At 38.1% G+C, this 15445-nt stretch overlaps 1 protein-coding gene across 3 annotated transcripts in view; it reads left to right on the top strand.

Moving 5' to 3' along the window:
• LOC137934507 (probable D-2-hydroxyglutarate dehydrogenase, mitochondrial) overlaps nt 1-15445 on the top strand; it is a 43225-nt gene that overhangs the window by 2829 nt on the left and 24951 nt on the right. For all 3 annotated transcript variants that reach the window (XM_068778891.1, XM_068778890.1, XM_068778892.1), the window contains exons 4-5: nt 7556-7603; nt 11657-11727. In XM_068778891.1, the coding sequence (XP_068634992.1) occupies nt 7556-7603; nt 11657-11727 (119 nt within the window). The remainder of the gene's footprint in view (nt 1-7555; nt 7604-11656; nt 11728-15445) is intronic.

Below are 15445 nucleotides of genomic sequence, written 5' to 3'. Positions count from 1 at the left end.
GAGCATCATAATAAATATGTTTTGAAGGTTCAAAATTCAGGCATTTTATGCAAGACTCTCTCTCTCTCTCTCTCTAACTCTCCCATTTTAATTTTGTGAAATAGTTCTATCATTAAAATTCAGAGATACTTATCGGCTTCATTCCGCATTAATAAACTCTTCAAGGAAAAAATAATCTGCCAAATCTACTATATAGTCTCTTGATGTGATAGCCAGTATGTCTGCTTGATCAGGCTTCCGAATTGCTTCTGTTGGTCATATACCCCTATCAGAAAAAGTAATGAATTGAAGGGTATCCACTGGAATGTAGAGATGGTGTAGACAAAGACCGTTAGATTACTATTTTTGTGGGTAAATTGAAGAAAATAATGTCTTGAGGCTGAAGATGTACCTGAAAAAGACTATGCTAGTTATGTAGGCTCAAAAGAGATGGGAGATTGAGGATGTGACATAGAATAGAAGCAAGATGACTAAACAGAACATCAGTGCCTGCACACTATGCAATAGTTGTATGCTGAAAAGGGTGAAGGCAAAAATTTTAAACACAGTTGCGGGAAGAACTGTGTTTTACAAGGCCGTTCAAAAAAAAAAAAAAGGCAAATTATTTTTTTGATAAAATGTTTTACAAGGCAAATTATTGATCAGTGAAGAAGCATTATCTGCGAAAGATGAGGGTAGCAGTGATAGAAGTTATCACAAATGTGTGGCTAAACTCGAAATGATGGATTAACAAATGATTGTAGTATAAAACAACCAGAAATAAGAAATGTTGTTGGAGATGATTCAATTATGTGTAGTGAGACCAAGTAGTGGACTGGTCAGAAGGGCTGGTGTGAGTGTCTTTTGAGGGTTTGAAATGAAATAGATGGATGAAACTGGAAATATTAGTAGAATTGGTGAGGAAGGACTTGATGGAGGCCAATGCAACAATTGAGCTGGCCTGTGATAGAGCAGAATGCAGGATGGGAATTTGTGTAGCCAAACTGACATAGTTAGAACAGGGTTTTATGATAAAGGTTCCTGTTTGCATAGGTCTGCCTGGGGGTTAAAGAACCCTGCAGCCTGTATGGCAGAAGGTTTTTGACCCAAACCAGTTCATCAGTATGAAAAGGCTGGGTAGGCCCTAAAACGGCCATACCCAAATCACTAGGATTTTACTTCTGAGATGAACTAGATCTACAGTTAATTTGTGTCTATTTCTAGATATGGTCTCCTTAGGTGTTGTAATTCTTCAGAAAAAAAAAGATGACGTATTTTCAAATATGACCTTATAATTAGAATTTAATGGCCAATTATAGCTTTGCTTTTAAGAAAACTTAACAAAAATATAGAATTATTTTTTAAATGAAATAAAAATATTATACCACCCTTGATTTTAAGATTTTCTTATAATGTATATATAAAAGTATAATTAATGGGATTCACTTCTCTAATGGGCAGGGGAGCCTTTCACTTTTTCTCTCCTCTCCCTGGTGCACCTTGTCAAAGTGGTTTCGTCCACTCTTGTAGGCGGTAGCTTTCGGCACCTAACAGATTGGTCTTTTGGGTGTATTGGTTAGCTGCTATCATGGTATTAGAGCTGGGCACGCCACGTCCCGCGTTCGAATCCCGTGAGAAGCGGTCAAAAATGGGCGGGGTGGGTGTCAGAGTGGTTCCGTCCACTCTTGTAGGCGGTAGCTTTCCGCACCTAACAGATCGGTCTTTTGGGTGTATTGGCTAACCGCTGTCAAAAAGACCGATTTGTTAGGTGCGGAAAGCTTCCACCTACAAGAGTTGACGAAACCACTCTGATACACCTCACCATTGAGAACAAATGAAGGGGGAGTGAAAGTTTACCCCTACTCTATCAGGCAATGCGGGGGGGAGCCACCCCTATAGGGGTAAGGCACTCAAGCCCCCTCTGTTGAGAAAAAGGCCCACATGTGGCCCTTTTTCTACTTTTATATTAATATTTTTTATTTTGAAAAAATTTAATTACTATCTACCCTCAATGCTTTCTGTTGGTCGTATTTGGAATTAGGCAATGTTTCAAAATATAACATTTAGGTGACTGTAATCTAGAACTTTGGTATCTAAGGTATCTAAGGAGGTTGTTGAAATATCTATAAAGGGCATTTTAGTCATTTACCATTGTCATATGTTCCTCACTGGGTAGCAGTGAGCTTATCTTTATGCTAGAGTTATATGTTTAAATTTTTGCTTCATTCTGAGGTGTAATGAGGGAGATATAAGGGTTTATGTGTAGAGGGGCATATATATCATTTTGTACCTTTTTTTTATAAGTGAGTAAATAAGTGAATTGAGGGTCTATTCTAGAGCCTAATGGTTGCTACTCTATTTAACACAACCTTCTCAACTTCTTCTCTTCTACTTTTCCTTCTTTTTCCTCTGTTTCTTCTTAATTTTTATATTTTACATGTTATTAGTGCATATAATCAGATTTTTGTGAGTTTTTTAACGAGATTCTTTCTCTCCTCAAGTTTGCTAATGCTCCAAGAAGGGAAATTTTCTAGAATTGTTAATGATTGAAGTTAAATGTTAAACCTTTTTTCCTTGCGTTGTGCCATAACAGGGTTGATGTCTTGTGTTGTCAATTGAACTGCTTTCTGAAGTTCTTGCGTCCCTAGCAGTTTGTTTGGGTTCTTCTATCCCAATACTGTGTCTATGCAAGTCTTCGAGACATGCGTAAGGAATTTCAGAATCTTAACGGCTCCAACATAAGAGGGAGCTGGTTGCTGATAGCTGGCATGACTTATCCTTCCCGTCCCTTGACTATGGAAATTTGGTCTCCCCCTCCGATGGGCCACTACAAATTAAATTTCGATGGTAGCACTTTTGGATGCTCTGGTCTTGTGGGCTTTGGTGGAGTTATCCATGATAGTAATGGTTGTCTACTTTTTACCTTCGTTGGGCCAATTGGAATCTCTGATTCTACCACAGTTGAGCTCTCGGGTTTGCTTAATGGGTTGTAGATTTTCAAACGTCATCTGGTGGGGTCCCTCTGTATCGAAGGAGATTCTAAAATTGTCATTAACTGGTGTGTGAAGTCAACTCCTCCCCCTTGGCAGCACTGGGATATGTTTTTTGATATACGTGATTTAATTTCTCTTATGAACTATAATTGGAAGTACATCCCTCAGTCAGTTAACCATTTAGCTGACAATCAAGCTAAATTAGGTGTTTCACTCCAACACCTTGTTGTGGAGGAGAAGGCCATTTTTAGCTAGGTATTGTACTTTTCCTCTTTTTAATAGTTTATACATCTTCATTCAAAAAAAAGATTGTCTGTCTCATCATCCTCAAAGTTGATGTCAGCCCTAATTGACTTCTTTTCAACTATTTTCTCTCATTATTTGATAGTAACAGTGTGATAATATCAATTGTGCTTTCGGTGCCCTAATTGTTTGTGTTGTGTGGGCTCCATTTCATCTGCGCAAGCATATGTAGTCTTTTTTAGTGACTTTTGGGTGCTGATTGTTGTGGTAATGTATTCCAGTAGGTTATTTGTGAGAATTTTACTATCCATTGATAATAGATGATAGCTGATTTAGGTGAAGCAATTACACCAGCCAAAGAGTCTAGTAATTTAGATGGTAAGGTTACTATTTTGATCACCACAGAGAAGTTGAATAAACTGAATTACCTGGGCTGGTCTAAATTTGTCCAAATTTATCTTAAGGCTAAGCGGAAAACAAAATACTTGATGGATGATCCTCTTGACCTTATAACTGATAATTTGGAAGACAGAGAATAATCAAGTAATGACTCGATTTTTCTTTCTCTGTTAACATATACATCCTTTTCAAAAAAAGAAAAAAAGTTATGACCCAATTGCCAAATAGCATTGAGTCAAAATTCGGGAAGCAAGTGATGAATTGTAGACCTCAAAAGAAATTTGGAAGTGACTAGAAGTTCTGTATGATCAAGAGAGCAACTTTTCTAGAATCTATGAATTGTGTACAAGTTTTTGGGCTTAAAAGAAGAGATCGATTAGTTATTGATTATTTCACTGAGTTGTAGAGTGTTTTACTCTTAGTTTGGATATTAATTTTTGTAGCTATCAACAAAGCTGGCCCTTGTTCTAGTTGGATAATAAGAATGTTTTCTTGTATGTTGATCTGACCAAGGAAGTCTATACGAAACAACCTCCTAGCTACTTTTCTAAAGGGAATGTTGGAAAAATATGTAGACTGGACAATGCCCTTTATGACCTCACGCACAGTCCTAGATCATGGTGCAAAAAATTCTGCCAAGTAGTTATGTCTTTAGGGTTTTGTGTGTGACCTCTCTTTGTTCGTTTTGAAGAGAACTTCTAGATTTGTAGTGTTGATTATATATTTTGATGACATAATCTTGTTGGGAGGTGATGTAAAAAGGCATTGAGGAAGCTAAAGGACATTGCGAAACACTTCCAAACCAAGGATTTGGGTTCACTCAAGTATTTCCTTAGGATTGAGGTATGAAGGAATAAGACAGGTATTGTTCTAACACAAAAAAATATGTTACTGATATGCTTAATGATTATGAGTTGTTGGGAGCTAGGCTTGCTAAGACTCATGTGGAAGTAAATCACAGTCTCCATGAAGAGGATGGTGTCGAGCTTAAAGACAAGATTATGTACAAAAGGTTTGGAAGAAAATGTATTTATACTATAGTGACTCGACTTGACATATCATTTGCAGTGAGTGTGGTCGACTAGTTTATGGCGCACCGTAGTAAGATACATTTCGAAATTGTGTATAGGATCTTGCATTATTTGAAGGGTTCACTAGGAAAAGGATTGTTGTAAGCTCCACACGACCACTTGAAGATTGGAAGATATTTTGATGTTGATTATGCAAGGTCTAAATTGGATAGGAAATCTGCCTCAGGGATTATGTTTTTGTTGGTGGAAGCATAATTAGTTGGAAGAACAAGAAACAAAATGTTATAGCTCTCTCTAGTGAAATAGTAGATTACCAAGCAATGGCCAACATAATTAGTGAAATATTGTGAGTTAGGGTATTGTTACAAGAGTTGGGGTTTCCTACTATAGAAGCTATGAAGATTTATTATGATAACTAGACCACAATTGGTAGTAACCTAGTGTTCCATGAAAGGACTAAACATGAAAAAGTTTATTGCTTTTTTTTGTGATATTGTAATGAGTAGAGTTGTAGCCACTGCCTATATCAAGCTCATGGATCAACTTGGCGATGCCTTTACTAAAACATTGGGCAAGAGAGAATTTAGGATTTTTTGTAACAAGTTGGTGCTCGTTATATATATATGCTCCAATTTAAGGGAGTGTTGAAATATCTATAAAAAGGGTATTATGGTCATTTACCATTGTCATATGTCCCTCATAGGATAGCAGTGTATGTATAAATTTTTGTTTCATCTTGAGGTGTAATTACGGTGATCTAAGGGTTTACGTGTAGAGTGGCATATATGCCATTTTGTACCTTTTTTAATAAGTGAGTGTATAAGTGAATTGAGGGTCTATTCCAGATCCTAGTGGCTGCTGCTCTATCCAACGCAGCCTTCTCAACTTCTTCTCTTCTACTTTTCCTTCTCTATTTCTCCTTATTTTTTATATTTTATAGAGGGCATATATCTTCAAGTCTTAGACTTAACTATTGACAAGTGGTGTTCATGGGCACAACTCAATTAGCAAAGGGGGTGTATCATTAAAACAGTTGATTGTAAATTTCAGTCATGCTAATTGATTGTATTTTTTTATTTTTATTTTTATGTAATTAGTTTTTCTTTAGTGTAATGAAATTTCCCTCCAAAAAAAAACGAGATCATATTTGAAAATCCCTTTAATTTAGTTTGGGTTGAATTTAACTCCCTTGGGAGTAGGTACTTACACAATTACATTGTAAAACTCCATTGCTGTTTATTTTCCATGAGTATGAGGATGTGAGAAAGATGAAAGTATCAACAGAACTTTGATATCTCCCCTTTAACATTGTGAGGTGTCTAAAATTCAAATATCTACTTTATTGCTTGTGTCAATATGCTGATACTTGGTGTCTAAGATTTAAATACTCTGTTTGTCTGGTCAAATCATTACTAGACATCACTCATTCATTATTAGTTGTCAACTCACTAATTTGCCTGGACTGTTGTTTCGTTGAACCAAATTGAACCTGTAATCCATAATAATAATTCTCAGCTCTAGCCCATCTCATGGTAGCTCCGATGCCTGGAATATTTCTGCTCCACCGAAGGTTCAATTCTTCCTTTGGTGTGCTCTCCACAATCGTATTTTGATGGCTGATAACCTTATAAGACGAGGAAACACTGCCCCCTGCCGTCTCTGTCCTTTTTGTTCTCAGAATGATGAGACCATGCAACATCTCATTCTGCATTGCCACTGCTCTTGGGGTGTTTGGACCCGGATTTTGCAGCGCATTGGCCTTCATTTTTGTATGCCCGAGCATCTATCCGAAGTCTGTCAAACCTTCATGCACCTTTTCCTGCCCAAGCTGGGAAGAATGTTGATCTCTGCTTGCCTAGCTCGCATTCCCTGGATGCTATGGCAAGAGAGAAACAACCATTGCTTCAATCTGAAGTTCAGATCCTTGGAGGAAGTTGCTGAGCTGACCGTCGGCCACATATCCTCTTGGCTTCACTCCCGGAAGGACTTCAGCAACCTCAGTGGCATCTCTTTGAGGACAAATTGGTGCTGCATTGCCCACATGGCTGGGAGCCTTTGCCCTCCAGCCTGTGTCCCTTGGTCCCCTCCTCCCCATGGGTTTATCAAACTAAATTTTGACTGGAGTGCTAATGGGAACCCGGGGCTGGCTGGGTTTGGTGGCGCTTTTCGGGATTCTTCCGGTACTGTTCTGGTCTCTTATGCAGGTCCTATGGGGAATGCTGATTCCACATCTGATGAACTCCTCACTTTATACCATGGTCTTACCATATTTTCTGATTGTCTTCAAGGCCTGCTCATTGTTGAAGAAGATTCCCGAGTTGTTATCCAATGGTGCTCTTCCACTGCAATTCCCCCTTAGTGGCACTGGCCAGTTTATCATCGTATTACTGACCTCGTCTCAAACCTCACTTGTAGCTGGTCCCATGTTCCCCGTGCAGCTAATTCTTTAGCTGATGGTTTTGCTATGCGCGGGACCTCCCTCCAATCTCTAGTTGTAACGGGAGGTCCCCTTTTATGTTGTTTCTCTTGGTTAGTCTTTAATAAATTATCACTTTTATGAAGAAAAAAAATATTAACTCTTTGCTGCCAGATCCATAATTGCTCCACACCATTCTTTAAGCATTGTCCTGGACACTTTGTTGGGTGAAAATAAATGTGACTTGGGAAATCTGATAGAATACCTCCTGCCTAGTTCAATCATGAAAGCCATTTTGGCCGTTAAAGGGGATGGTGATATACTATTCTAGTCAAACCTGTTGATGCTTTCTCTGCCTTCTTGATGTTTCAATCCCCTTTTGAATGGGTTATATGAGTACTTTGCATGTACACAGAAAATTTCTGATATTTGATGATATTTCTTGCACTGAAATGATACTACCATTCATAACATTTTTTATTTTTTTTTGATAGGTGATTATAAATCTTGGTTCTTTGAACAACACAATCTCTTTTGATGAGGTAGACATTATCACTTTACTGGTTGGTCTATTTTTTTGTTTTTATTTTTCCCTTTCAATGTGCTTGAGAAAAAGCTACTTTTGTAAACATGGTGAAAACAAAATTTATCCTTTTCTACTAACCATGCTTTCTTAGCATTGGGAATATGGAAATATCTGAAAATTGTTCTTGCTGTATCTCATTTACAGATACCATTAACAGTCAGAGCCCCTCGCCACTACTGGATTTGTTTCTGATACTTATAGGCCTTGTTAGTGTGCAATAATATCTCCTTGTACTTTAAAGTTTCTTTTATTATTATTGCTATTATTATAACTATAACTGTTTATATTATTACATCACCATCATCATCGTTGTTATAAATGAACAGTAAGGAAAAGAGAACACTCCTGAAGATTCAGGAATTAGATACTCCTGAAGAGTCAAGAATACTCTCAGATAGTGAAATGAATCAGCAATCAGCACTCCATGGGGAATATGCAGTCTTATTCATTAAGTGAGGGTGATTTGGAAATGAAGGTCAAGATATGAATGGTTTAAAAAGAGGGACAAAAACATAAGTTCCGTTCATGCTATTACCTCAGCTCATAGCACATACAATATATGTTCATGATATTAAAGGCCAACTAGTGGAGGATCAAGACTAAAATGCAAAAGAGTTTATAACATTCTCTTTTGAATTATATACAGATGATACTTCTTTGAGACAACAAGCCACAAATCTTACTTTTAAAACTCTTCTCAATGGAAGTAGAGTCTGAGATCCCCATTGGACTAGAGTAAGAAACGAGCGTGGTGCCATCAGAATTCCAGATGGCCACACCAAAAACAACTGTCCTAGGATTGCCAAGAGCACTGCTATCAAAGTTGAGCTTGGAGATGCTAGGGGTGGGGGCTTCCAGTAATGCATAGCACGGCCGAGAGAGGGGACGGACATCTGAGGAATGGCGCGCCAGTTGCTTATTGTAAAGGGAATGCTCCTCTGATTGTAGGTTTTGCTATTGCTTAATAAAGTTCATCTCTTTAAAAAACAAAACTCTTCCATATGGTCTTACTGAATCTCTTGAAGCACCATTACTTGAAAAAAAAAAGTTTGGAAAGCAGTGAAAACCATACCAAATGACAAGGTAACGAGGCATGACAGGTTTGTTGCAAAATTCTATAAGTACCATAAAGCTAAACTTTGACGGAAGTTCCAAGGTTAACCCGGGACCTGGTATAGTGGGGGCTGCAATTCGTTGTCATGAGGGACTTGTCCTTTAGTCCTCCTCAAGTCCCTTGGGAAAGGTTGATTCTATGGAGGCAGGAATGGGAGCCTTTTTTCCAAAGGCTCATCTTTTCAGAGACATCTTCTCTCTCCCTTTGATTTTTGTGGGAAAAAAAGAAGTAAATGGAGATTTGAGGGACAATCTTTTACACATTATTGACCTAGCTAGTTTGCAGCTGAATCCATGGCAACTTGTCCCTAGTTAGCCAATTCTTTCTTTCTTTTTCTTTTAAGACATTTAGCCAATTATCTGGCTGGTTTCTTGATAAAGGCTAGCCCAAAGAAACAAAAGACAACAACAATATTCATTTCAAAATCGGTCAAGTTTGATCACCTCATTTTTCTAATATGTTAATATATTTTTAATGTACATTTGCTCCTAGTGAAAGCATGTCAACGCATATTCTTTATAGGTCAACTTAATTTGACTGTACATTGAATTTCAAATTTTTCTTTTTTACATGGGCACTCTGTTGACATGTAGTCAACATGTTTTAGACTTAAGAAAAGTTTGGTCTTTTTGTTTGCCATATAAAATCCCATAAATTGCTATATTTTGGAGAATTTACATAATGTTCCAAGGATAAAAAAGTTGGCCTCCAACCTCCTCTTCTGTCTTGCCAATGTTAAAATCCACGACCATATTCCGGACACTCTTATTTAGACCCCTTGCCCTAAAGGTTCCTTCACTATGGCTTCAACTTGCAATCTATTGCATGGACCCAACACCTCTCAGCCTCACCACCCTGCTGCTCAAGCCTGGTCTCTTCTTACTCCTTCTTGTGCCAACTTTTTCACCTGGTATGCCTGTAGAAACAAAATCCTCACCTCCGATGCCCTCATCAGACAGGGAACTCATGTTCTAGACCCAACTTGTCCCCTCTACCATTGCACTCCAAAATCTGCCACCTATGTCTTACTCCATTGCCATTTTTCCCAAGCTATCTAGGCTAACCTCCTCAACAGAGTTGGCGTACAATATTGTGTTCCCCACAACCTGCCATCTATGATCTAATCCATCATCAACTCTCGGCTTCCTAAGCTTGGAAAAATATTTATCTCTAGCTGCATGGGTCACATTCCTTGGGCGCTCTAGAAAGAGAGAAATAACTTGAAATTCCAGTTCAAATCCACTCCTATCAAGGTGTTTGCTGAGCACATCGTTGGTCAGGTCTTCGCCTAGCTCCTCACAAAGAAAGAATTCCTCCACCTTAGCAGCTCTGATTTCCGTGGAAATTGGCGCCTAATTGCTGCCACGGCTAGGCCACCCCAAAAATGGCAATGGTCCCCTCCCCCTTGGTCACTTCAAACTTAACTTCGATGGCATTCCTTTTGGCTGCCATGGGCCTCTAGATCTTCCGAGACCGATTCTTTGGCCTTCCTTAACTGTATTTGGATCCACACCCCTAGATCTGCTAACCACTTGGCAAAGTCTCATGCTAAATGGGGAACCTCCCTCCAAAACCTTATTGTGGAGGACGGCTCCTCTCTATAGGTTATATTTTCTTTCCTCTGTTTTATAATATTCACACATTCCATAAAAAAAAATCACCATCCCTAACTTGCCATTCGATAAAAAATAAATAAAATCACCATTCCTGACATGTACACATTGGTCTAAACACGTGAGATCTTTATGGTCTTGATGAGGCTCCTCCAAATCAACTCCTTAACAGAAATCAGTCTCTCGAGCTTTCTTGACTTGAGTCTGTAATTTTACCTCTTGAGGTCATCAAATTTGCAGTGTGGAAGATAAGAAAGCATGGAAGACAAGAAAGCATCTATACGTCATAAATTTTAACTGTTAGTATCAAATAGTGATTATTTTGCAATCATCAAAATCAGGGATTTAAAATGAGATATGAAACCTTAAGACATACTGCCTTATACTCTACTTTTATACTTGATGCAGTTGCAGAATTTCTTTCTTCCTAAGTAACCAAAGTCAAGTTCTACCTATATAGGTTCAATAACCTATGGAATTTTCTTATCATCTGGGATACACACCCAAATATCTATCTTGAAATTGTTTCTCATGTAGATCTTCATGTATGAAATATAAAAGACCTTGTCTGGACTTTTCTTGAAGTATTTCAAAACCCTTTCAACCTTTATCCAGAGAAATTATAGGGGCATTTAGGAACTTATACTTCTCACTGAATGAAAGTACCCAGGCCCTGTCAATGACAAATGAATCAACTAATCTTCCGTATCAACTCTGGATCTCCTAGTTGTGGACTATCATTTGAAGAAGTAAACTATTTTTTTGAATGGTGATTACACATGCACACACCCCTGATCCCTTGGTGAAACTTGAACCTAACACCTCAGCCAAGATATCCCTTGAAAACTAGAATATGTAGGAGCATCAAAAGTTCTACAAACTAGAATCCTTCTCTTAAAGAACATTCAATAAAATTCTTTTAAGACATGTTAATCCCTTTGTCCAAAACTAGTTGAGGTTCATCTATGGTTAACTGCATGAAGTTCTGGATATAGCAAAGGTATGAATGGTAGTCTTGTTACTTGTAGTTGCTGTTTTCAAACAACAGTCGTTTGGACATTTACCTTCTATATAATTTTCACTCAACTCAATTCAGGCTTATCTAGCCAGGCTTCTGGTTAAATTATTTGCTAAGAGATACTTTGTATGTATCATTTTTTATTTGTCAACTTTTAACCAATTATGCTGTGGTTGCATGAAGATTACTTGTATTTTTTCCTTGAAATGTTTTGTTATAAGTCAGATTCAGCAGTGTAATATTTTTATTAAATGTTCATTACAGGTTAGTGGCATACTGATATGTGAAGCAGGATGTATTTTAGAGAAATTGGATAACTTCCTGGCTAACCAAGGGTAAATCTCCACAATGACCATTCTAATCCATTTAGTCCATTTGGATCAAAGTTTGTCTGTGTTATTTTACTTTTGATGATACTTCCATATTTTTGCTACTGGGTTGAACTGGATAAATAATGTCAAAGCTTCTTTGCTCAGTCTTCGCAGTTCTTGTGTAGCTGGCAGGACATCAAAGGGGTTCTTTGGAAAACTTAAGTAGGAAAAGCAAACGTGCAATTGAATGCCATTTTAGATGTCCTCTATATTCAGTAACTCTGTTGATGAGGATGGATTTATATACTCTAAAAAGTTACTTGCAACTGTGACTTGTAATGGTCTCATTCTAAAATCGGTTGCTTGAATAAACCAGAAGATAAACACACTATCTCCGATACAGCAACACTATGTGCTATAAATTCTGTAGATTTGCATTATCCCCATTACAAAATATAGGTCCTTGCCTTCTGGACTATATTTTTGATAAGTTATTATTGTGACGTACTTTGTCCCACAAATCTCATTTTTTGGCTGGAACTGGAGTTTGATTATCTAGTTATGCACTTATTATGTTTTCTTTTGAGTTCCATCTGCTGTTGGGCTTTCATTAAATCCTTTGATAATAATGGAGTATTGTTACTTCTATAAAAGGCTTGCATTGTCTCTATCTACCTGCACTATTCCTTCTTCAGTTAAAAAAACTGTCTTCTCCACAATAGAAGCTAGCCATGGATGTTGAAATGGAGGTACTGTTAGATCGGGGAACATGGCAGTTATGTGACTTACCCTAGAAGCAACTATTGTTGGGTACAGATGGGTGTATACAGTGAAGTATAAGGCTGATGGCTCTATTGAAAGGTTCAAGGCTTGGTTGGTAGCCAAGAGGTAGACGTAGACATATGGCATCGATGTGTTTGAGACATTCTCTCTGGTTGCTAGGTTATCTTCTATCAGAATTTTTCTTGCTATAAATTTGGGATGGTCTTTATGTCAACTAGATATAAAAAATGTTTTCTTGTATGGTGATCTGGAAGAAGTTTATATGGAGCAACCTCTTGGGTATGTTGTTCAGGGGGAGATATATAAAGTATATCGACTCAAAAAAGCCGTTTATGGACTCAAACAGAGTCCACAAGCATAGTTTTGAGAAATTCAACCGAGTAGTAATGTTAATGGGGTTCTCTAGAAGTCACTGTGATCATTCGTTGTTTGTCTTGAGGAGGTCATCTGGTGTTGTGGTGTTACTAGTGTATGTGGATGATACTATTTGTTGTGGATGAAGAGGTTAAATCCCTTCTAGCCAAACATTTTCAAACTAAAGACCTTAGTTTACTAAAATATTTCTTGGGCATTGAAGTGGCAAGAAGGAAGGCCTTTTATTGACATAGAGGAAGTACGTAACTGATATGTTACAAAAAATTGGTTTATTGGGAGCCAAATAGTTGATACTCCAATGGAAGTTGGGCATGATCTCCATGATGATCAAAGTGTAGAACTTAATGATAAGACATTGTACCAAAGATTGGTTGGGAAGCTTATATATGCTATAGTAACCCGTCTAGATATTTCATTTAGAGTGACTATGGTAAGTCAATTTATAGAATGCCCACACAAGATTCATTTGGAAGCTGCACATCGAATATTGAAATATTTGAAAGCATCACCAGAGAAAGGTATCTTTTTAAAACATAGTAATCATTTGAATACTGAAGCTTTCTCTGATGTTGATTATGTTGGTTCCAAACTGGACAAAAAAACTGCTGGGTATTGTGTGTTTCTGGGTGAAAATTTGATAAGCTGAAAAAGTGAGAAACAAAATGTTGTAGCTCAGTCCAGCACTGAAACAGAATATAGAGCAATGGTGCACATAGTCAGTGAGTTATGTGGGTGAAGTCTGTGACACAAGAATTAGGGTTTTGTCAGAATGAACTTATGACTATGTATTGCTTAGGGCCCATCTCCTCAAAATCATTAACCCCTGTCAAAGTGCATTCATTCATGGTAGGAATATCCTAGACTCCTCTATGACCTCTCACGAACTCCTAGACTCATTCAAAAAATCCAATCTACCCAGATTCGTCCTAAAACTTAACTTTTAAAAAGCCTTCGATAATGTAAACTGGAAATTAATTGATTATCTCTTTGACAGAATGGGTTTTTGGACTAGGTGGAAATTTTGGATGAGAAGTTGCATATCTACCTCATCATACTCTGTCCTTATTAACGGAAAACCGTGTGGTTTTTTTCAATGCAACTAGAGGAATAAGGCAAGGGGACCCTCTCTCTCCCTTTCTCTTTACTTTGCTGAACACCTTGCATTGAAGATCCGTTTTGCTAAAAGTTCGATGATCCCAATCAATATATTGTATTTCTGCAGTATGCGGATGATACCATATTCTTTGGCGAAGGTACAATGAACCAAATCTCCCATATAAAAACCCTGCTCAACTTATTTGAACTCTCTTCTAGGCAAAAGGTAAGCTGGTCAAAATCATCCATAACTGGGTTCAATATTGACCCCTCGGTTCTAAATTCTATGGCTAGTTATCTGGGATGTAAAATTGCATCTCCTCCCTGTACATATTTGAGACTTCCACTGTCATCTGTTCTACCCTCACCCCGTCATTGAGCGTCTTGAAGGCTGACTGGCTTCCTGGAGAGGAAGATTTTTGTCCAAAGTTGGTAAGCTTGTCCTTATCAAATTTTGCCTCCACGATATTCCTTCTTATTTCCTTTCCTTGTACCGTTGTCTTGCCTCAAATCGAAAAAGAATTGAATTCCTAAAAAGGAGATTTTTGTGGGGTGGGCCAAACGGTGAAAGAAAGTACAGCCTCGTGAAATGGGCTGAGGTATGTAAACCAATTGCCATGGGAGGCCTTGGGATCCGGGATACTGCAACAACTAACTCTGCATTGTTAGTTAAATGGATCTGGAAATTTAACATGCAACCTAATTTGATATGACGGACTATTGTTGCTGCTAAAGCAAACAAAATATTTGGTTGGTGGACAGAAGATGGAAGATATAATAAGTTATCTCCCGTGTGGAAAAAGATTGTAAAAATGTTGCCTGAATTCAAAAAAGCAGTCAAATGCTACACTAGTACGGGATGTCTGACAAAAATTCTGGTCAGATTGGTGGGTGGGGCCAAGCAGCGTTAATATCAGCCACTGTCAAATCTTTTCCTTGACAAGAAATAAGGATGTGACCATTTTTGACAAAAGGACAAATTTCGGTGAATGGAACTTACATCTTCGGAGAGTGCTGTCAAATGCTGAAGCACTAGAAGCTTCTGACCTTATCACCTGCCTATCATCGGTACGGTTTAGAAATATCTGACTCACTCATCTGGACTCCATGCCAACAATGTACGTTTTCGACTGCCTCAACTTACAATTTCTTGCTTTTCCTCTACCCCCCTCAAACCAACCAACCAACGGCCATTGCATGGTCTTTACTTGCACCTCCTCGAGCGAAGTTTTTCATTTGGAGCGCATGCCAAAACAAAATACTCACATCCGATTCTTTAATCCGTCGAGGAATTCTTGTTCAGGACCCCCTATGCCCCATCTGCCAAACCTCTCCTGAAACTGCTGGCCACATCTTGTTACATTGCAACTATGCCCACATTGTCTGGACCAACCTCCTTAACAAAATTGGTTTGCAATATTGCCCTTCTCAAAATCTCTCATCCACAATCCTCACAGTTACTAGTGCTCATCTTCCTAAGCTCGGAAAA

This window comes from Aristolochia californica, unplaced genomic scaffold (assembly GCF_029961685.1).
Source record: "Aristolochia californica isolate CCGP_79_NKW_82.1479 unplaced genomic scaffold, dmAriCali1.0.hap1 SCAF_6, whole genome shotgun sequence".
Taxonomy (NCBI): domain Eukaryota; kingdom Viridiplantae; phylum Streptophyta; class Magnoliopsida; order Piperales; family Aristolochiaceae; genus Aristolochia; species Aristolochia californica.
The sequence above is the reverse complement of the archived record's forward strand: the minus strand, read 5'-3'. Positions and strand labels throughout refer to the sequence as shown.